Below are 7,754 nucleotides of genomic sequence, written 5' to 3'. Positions count from 1 at the left end.
GATCTTGGTTCTGGGAGGGTGGAGGAGGTTCTGATGTGCAGAGTGTGAATTCTGGGTTGGGGTTTGCAGGGTGAGGAGTTCTTTGAGGTATGGTGGGGCGTTTCCATAGATGCACTGATGGGTGATAAGTGATTATGATCCACAAATGTGTACAAAGATCCACAAATGGGTGAAATGATCCACAAATGCATACACACATCTAAAAATATGTAAACATATTTACAAATGTGTACATGAATCCACAAACTTGTACACAGGTCTGTAAATGTATAAGTTACAAGTGCACACTAGTGATGAATTTCTTAAAAGTCTAAGTGTTTTTTTAGCAATGACCTAAAAACACACACAAGTCCTCGCTTACAACTGAGGCATTCCTCTCATTGGCTGTCTGACTTTAGTTAAAGTTCTGCCATGTATGATCCACAAATGCGTAAAAACACACTTGTGTGAGGCAACGGTTTTAATCCCCTGAACTCAGGCTCACAGGTGCTGTGGATCAGTTCACACATTTGTGAATCTGTGTTTAATTGTGAATCTGTGGACGTATTTGCGGATCTTTGTACAGATTTGTGGATCATAATACACATTTACAAATACTTTTGCTACAATGATAGCTCCATATAATATGTAAAACAAATACATATAGCTGAAGGTGTTAACTTTTTTAATTTTTCAATGGCAGACTCAAAGATGCATTCTGTATAAAATACATTTGGAAGATAGCCTTTTATGGGAGAGGCAAAATCATCACATTTAAGGCAAAGGTAAAACTAATAAATTAAACAAATAAAGTATCCATTTTTAAGCTATGATGTATCTCTTGAAATAATTATGTCAATTGTGTAATTGTATAAACATAAATGTAAAATTCAAACATGTCCTGGTCTTTCTGAATAAGCTGTTGTTCAATAAAGAGGAAAAACTGCTGTTATGACTCATTATGAAGAGAGTGCAAATGCAGTGAATGCCAAAATATGTGGGCTAGACACCCATCATCTGCTTTCGATAAATAATGAGGACAAAAGATTCAGGTATGTACATGATACTACTTCTTAACCTATTTTAAATATGTGTATGACAGCAGTTGTAGTGTAGGTATGATGTTACATTATGATGAAATAAATAGAATATATAGGACTCATAATTTATGCATAAATACAGATTTAAAAAGAAAAATGATTTTGCTCAGTAAAAGTTTTTTCCTCCATTATTTCTTCTTCTTCTCCTGAGTGGAATCGAACCATGAGTCTAACAGCTTTTTCATGTAATATAACTGCCAGGCATGCACTTGAACAGCAACCACCATGATGAGGTACATAACAGTCACTGCGGAGAAACCAAAAATGAAGCGGTAGGCTTTTCCGTGGCGATAGAGCTGCTGTGCTACAGGAAACATCTCCATTCCACCATAAATGAGAGGTGCCACAGAAAACAGCCCTCCACTGATCATGGATATGACCAGGTAGCTGATATTGTTCTTTGGAAGTGAAAGGCTGCTGCAGAGTAGAGGCAGAAGGCTGAGAAGGTAAGGGTACTCCCACTGGTATGGCATGGACACTGTGTCGTGTGACACCAGGTCGAAATGGCTGACTGTCATCTGTGCTGCTACCAGCAGCCAGATGAGAAGGTGGACCAGGTTTAACTTCCGCACCTCTGACTTAAGGGAAGCACTGTAGAAGAGATAACAGATACACTAGATGAATGAGTGATCCTTGGTGTTAATTTAACTACTCATAGTACATCCATAGTTAATGGCCAATATTCAAAGTAGATGAAGATGCTTGCCTCATTTGGTACTGTGGTGCCACCCTTTCTCTGTGTTTGAAGTCACTTCCATTGGTACCAGCAGCTCTGGGTCCAAGGCGTGATGTCATGATGAGGAAAACCTATTGACACACAAAACAAATTGTCTTACAGACACCAATACATTAAAGTACAAGCATTGCAACTGTTTTCACATAAAATTATGCAATTAGTTTGTCAATAATATATCTAATATATATGGCTTTTATGCAGAGTTTAACAATTGTATTACTTACCTTTTACTGTAATATTGATTTAAATGTTGCTTTATTATTTTAGTAATTTTAACTGTTATCTTATTCTATTTTTATTTATTTATTTATTTAATTTATCTACTCAGTTTTATTGATATTTTTAGCCTTAGTTTTATTTTCAGCTCTTATCATTACCCTTTTTAAATCTATTTATTTCAAATATTTGTATTCTTAATTTGATGCTTTAACCTATTTTAAATTCACATATTTTATTGTTGGCGTGCATTAGTTTCTATTTTATTTTGTTATTTTAATTTTTCATCATATTATTATTATCAATATTTTCCCCTTATATGTCTTGCCATTATTTTATTTCTGCTTCTTTCTTGTTTTTCAATCACTGTAAAGAACTTTGGGTTGTATTTGATTTGTATGAAAGGTGCTATATAAATAAAAAAATACAAATAAAGCTTGATTGATTGATAGATAATATATAATCAAATACAGCCCAAACTCATTCAAGATGTTACAATTGTCAATAAAACAATGACATTAACATATCCTTCAAACTGGAAGCTTTAACAGTGGAATATTTTTGATTCTGTGCTTAATCCAACAATTTATCAATTATCAAACTAGTCCCACACATTTTTTCTTTTAATGTAACAAACCCATTTAACCCTTTTACAAGCTAATAATATATAACAAAGGACCAGAGGGCAGATTTAGCCACAAAAAAATGCTATCAGAAGGGAAAAATAAGAAAATGACACAAAACCTGCCATGATAAGCGAGGCTACTACCTTGTTCAGATACGAAGGTGAAACGAATATCTAACTTTGAAAAAGACTCACATACGACGGATGATATGGACTCTTTTACCGATTTGAGGAAGGTTAGCGTGTTAGCTGCTACTGCTAGCTTTCCTATGTCTACATTCCCTTTACACGCACACAGTCTCTGTCTGGACTGTTCTTCTACTGTTTATAAAAATCACAAATGAGCATGACACAATGATGAATTCAGTTCAGTTATGTTGCTTACCGTTGCGTATTTTCTAAATCGTTTGGCTGAGTTCCTTCTATGATCTGTACCAACAAAAGATGAGATGAATGGATGTTGTGAAAATCTCTGCGCATGCGCATACACTCCTAATCCCCTTAGCACCTCCCACCGCAGCATCAGCATCTCTCATCAGGCACTAGTGATGTGTCATGATCAAAAGCTGCGGATCTGAATCAGAAGAGCCGCCTCGCATCCAGAGAGAGCCGGCTCCCAGCTTTTCCTTTTGCTGCTTAGCTCTCACAGTGCTCAGCCCCAACTCTGCTAACAGCAGAACTTTGTTTTGATTGGCCAGTATGGCGGCCATGCGGCCAATCACATGTGAGGATATAGGATACAGGTGATGGAGGGGAGGATGTGTATCGTGGCTTCATCTGTTCCTTCTGAGAGTGTTAGGGTTCGGGTTCTTCTCAAAGACAGGGCAAATTCTCACTGAAAGGAGAAATCGGATCAGCCAATCCAAGCTGAGGCATCGGATTTTTCTCAATGCCAACCTGAGGACATTAATGATGTCTGCTCAAGTTTGGTTCTGGTTCTGTTTGCTTGAGTTGAGTTTGGTTCTGGTTCCGTTTGCTTGAGTTGAGTTTGGTTCTGGTTCTGATTCCATTTGCTTGAGTTTGGTTCTGGTTCTGTTTGCTTGAGTTTGTTTTTGGTTCTGGTTCTGTTTGTTTGAGTTGGTTCTGGTTCTGTTTGCTTAAGTTTGGTTGTGGTTCGGTTCTGGGTTCTGTTTGCTTGAGTTTGGTTCTGGCTCTGTTTGCTTGATTTGGTTCAGGTTCTGTTTGCTTTAGTTTGATTCCGGTTCTATTTGCTTGAGTTTGGTTCTGGTTCTGTTTGCTTGAGTTTGGTTCTGGTTCGGTTCTGGTTCCGTTTGCTTGGGTTAGGTTCTGGTTCGGTTCTGGTTCGGTTCCGGTTTTAGTTCTGGTTCGGTTCTGGTTCGGACTCATTTCTGGTTCGGTTCTGGTTTGGTTCTGGTTCGGTTTGCTGGGGTTCGGTTCTGGTTCGGTTCCGGTTCGGTTCTTGTTCTGTTCCGGTTTTGATTCTGGTTCGGTTCTGGTTCAGACTCATTTCTGGTTCGGTTCTGGTTCGGTTCTGGTTCGGTTCTGGTTCGGTTCTGGTTCGGTTCTGGTTCGGTTCTGGTTCGGTTTGCTTGAGTTTGGTTCTGGTTCGGTGCTGGTTCTGGTTTTGTTTGCTTGTGTTTGGTTCTGGTTATGTTTGCTTGAATTTGGTTCTGGTTCTGTTTGCATGGGTTCGGTTCTGGTTCGGTTCTGGTTCTGGTTCTGGTTAAGTTCGGTTCTGGTTCGGTTCTGGTTCTGGTTCGGTTCTGGTTCGGGTTCGGTTCTGGTTCGGGTTCGGTTCTGGTTCGGTTTGCTTGAGTTTGGTTGTGGTTCGGTTCCGGTTCTGTTTTCTTGAATTTGGTTCTGGTTCTGTTTGCTTGAATTTAGTTCCGGTTTACTTAAGGTTGGTTCTGGATCTGGTTCAGTTCGCTTAGGTTAAATTCTAACCCTAACCCAAACCCTAATCATAAACCTAACCCTAACCCTAACCCTAATCCTAACCCTAACCATAACCCTAATCCTAACCCTAACCCTAATCTGAACCCTAAACATAATCCTAACCCTAAACATAATCCTAACCCTAACCCTAATCCTAACCCAAACCCTAATCCTAACCCTAACCCTAACCCTAATCCTAACCCTAACCCTAATCCTAACCCTAATCCTAACCCTATCCCTTACCCAATCCTAATCCTAATCCCAACCCTAACCCTAACCCTGATCCTAACCCTAACCCTAATCCTAACCCTAACCCTAACCCTAATCCTAACCCTAACCCAATCCTTACCCTAACCCTAACCCTAACCCTAATCCTAACCCTAATCCTAACCCTAACCCTAACCCTAATAATAACCCTAACCCTAATCTGAACCCTAAACATAATCCTAACCCTAACCCGAAACCTAATCCTAACCCTAACCCTAATCCTAACCCGAACCCCAATCCTAACCCTAACCCTAACCCTAATCCTAACCCTAACCCTAATCCTAACCCTAATCCTAATCCTAACCCTAACCCTAACCCTAACCCAATCCTAACCCTAACCCTAACCCTAACCCTAATCATAATCACAACCCTAACCCTAACCCTAATCCTAACCCTAACCCTAACCCTAACCCTAATCCTTACCCTAACCCTAACCCTAACCTTAATCCTAACCCTAACCCTAACCCTAACCCTAACCCCAATCCTAACCCTAACCCTAACCCTAACCCTAATCCTAACCCTATTCCTAACCCTAATCCTAACCCTAACCCTAACCCTAACCCTAATCCTAACCCTAACCCTATTCCTAACCCTAATCCTTACCCTAACCCTAACCCTATTCCTAACCCTAACCCTAACCCTAACCCTAATCCTTACCCTAACCCTAACCCTAATCCTAACCCTAACCCTAACCCTAACCCTAACCCTAATCCTAACCCTAACCCTATTCCTAACCCTAATCCTAACCCTAACCCTAATCCTAACCCTAACCCTATTCCTAACCCTAATCCTTACCCTAACCCTAACCCTATTCCTAACCCTAACCCTAACCCTAACCCTAATCCTAATCCTAACCCTAACCCTAATCCCAACCCTAACCCTATTCCTAACCCTAATCCTTACCCTAACCCTAATCCTAACCCTAACCCTATTCCTAACCCTAATCCTTACCCTAACCCTAACCCTATTCCTAACCCTAACCCTAACCCTAACCCTATTCCTAACCCTAACCCTATTCCTAACCCTAATCCTTACCCTAACCCTAACCCTATTCCTAACCCTAATCCTTACCCTAACCCTAACCCTAATCCTAACCCTAACCCTAATCCCAACCCTAACCCTAATCCTAACCCTAACCCTAACCCTAATCCTAACCCTAATCCTAACCCTAACCCTAATCATAATCTGAACCCTAAACATAATCCTAACCCTAACCCTAACCCGAAACCTAATCCTAACCCTAACCCTAATCCTAACCCGAACCCCAATCCTAACCCTAATCCCAACCCTAACCCTAACCCTAACCCTAACCCTAATCATAATCTGAACCCTAAACATAATCCTAACCCTAACCCTAACCCGAAACCTAATCCTAACCCTAACCCTAATCCTAACCCGAACCCCAATCCTAACCCTAATCCCAACCCTAAACATAATCCTAACCCTAACCCTAACCCGAAACCTAATCCTAACCCTAACCCTAATCCTAACCCGAACCCCAATCCTAACCCTAACCCTAACCCTAATCCTAACCCTAACCCTAATCCTAACCCTAATCCTAATCCTAACCCTAACCCTAACCCTAACCCAATCCTAACCCTAACCCTAACCCTAACCCTAATCATAATCACAACCCTAACCCTAACCCTAATCCTAACCCTAACCCTAACCCTAACCCTAACCCCAATCCTAACCCTAACCCTAACCCTAACCCTAATCCTAACCCTAACCCTATTCCTAACCCTAATCCTAACCCTAACCCTAACCCTAACCCTAATCCTAACCCTAACCCTATTCCTAACCCTAATCCTAACCCTAACCCTAATCCTAACCCTAACCCTAATCCTAACCCTAACCCTAACCCTAACCCTAATCCTTACCCTAACCCTAACCCTATTCCTAACCCTAACCCTAACCCTAATCCTTACCCTAACCCTAACCCTAATCCTAACCCTAACCCTAACCCTAACCCTAATCCTAACCCTAACCCTAACCCTAATCCTTACCCTAACCCTAACCCTAATCCTTACCCTAACCCTAACCCTAACCCTAACCCTTACCCTAACCCTAATCCTAACCCTAACCCTAACCCTAATCCTAATCCTAACCCTAATCATAACCCTAACCCTAATCCTAACCCTGACCCTAATCCTAACCCTAATCATAACCCTAATCCTAACCCTGACCCTAATCCTAACCCTAATCCTAATCCTAACCCTAACCCTAATCATAATCACAACCCTAACCCTTACCCTAACTCTAATCCTAACCCTAACCCTAACCCTAATCCTAACCCTAACCCTAATCCTAACCCTAACCCTAACCCTTACCCTAAACCTAAACCTAAACCTAATCATAACCCTAATCACAACCCCTGTTTCTGTTCTGTGGATATGTTTGCAGTTTTATTGTTAAATTGTGCAATAAAAAAGTTTTATTAAAATAGTAAACAAAGATTAGAATGGTTTTGTCAACCCAAGTCACTTGTTGAATAAGAACAAGGGGGCATTATTTGATATAATCTAACCTCATGAAGTCAAATAAAACTTTAAAAAACCTACAGTTTACTTTCACCAGATTCAACCACACTTAATGCTATGAAAATATGACAATGACTAGGGTTTTTATTTATAGACAGCTGTTTAAATCCCACGAATAGCCCATTGTATATGCTTTTCTAACTTATTAATCGTGCATCCACATTGATTAATCAAGGCTCATGGTTTGTTCCGGAGCTGCTGCCCACTCAGCATCCCAGGAACTAGGGGTGCAACGGATAAAAAAACTCACGGTTTCGGATCGGATCATGTTTTTGAGTCAGGGATCGGATTATTTTTAGGATCAGCAAAAAAAAAAAAGAAAAAAAAAAGACAAATATAACTTTGTTCTCCATTTATTTTGTAAAACACCTGTAAACTTTTGCCCATTAAATAAA

General features: G+C 40.3%; 1 protein-coding gene across 1 annotated transcript; it reads right to left on the bottom strand.

The window, feature by feature from the left end:
- Positions 1-647: 647 nt before the first annotated feature.
- On the bottom strand, positions 648-3,255 carry jagn1a (jagunal homolog 1a). The gene is made up of 3 exons (XM_034693814.1): positions 3,042-3,255; positions 1,786-1,886; positions 648-1,670 (listed from the first exon to the last, which is right to left on the bottom strand). Exons 1-3 carry the CDS (start codon positions 3,183-3,185, stop codon positions 1,208-1,210), a joined length of 708 nt encoding a protein of 235 aa, XP_034549705.1. The 5' UTR covers positions 3,186-3,255; the 3' UTR covers positions 648-1,207.
- Between the last annotated feature and the right edge of the window lie 4,499 nt (positions 3,256-7,754).

Source organism: Notolabrus celidotus, chromosome 10 (genome assembly GCF_009762535.1).
Source record: "Notolabrus celidotus isolate fNotCel1 chromosome 10, fNotCel1.pri, whole genome shotgun sequence".
NCBI classification, from domain to species: domain Eukaryota; kingdom Metazoa; phylum Chordata; class Actinopteri; order Labriformes; family Labridae; genus Notolabrus; species Notolabrus celidotus.
This window is presented reverse-complemented; position numbering and strand designations above follow the sequence as displayed.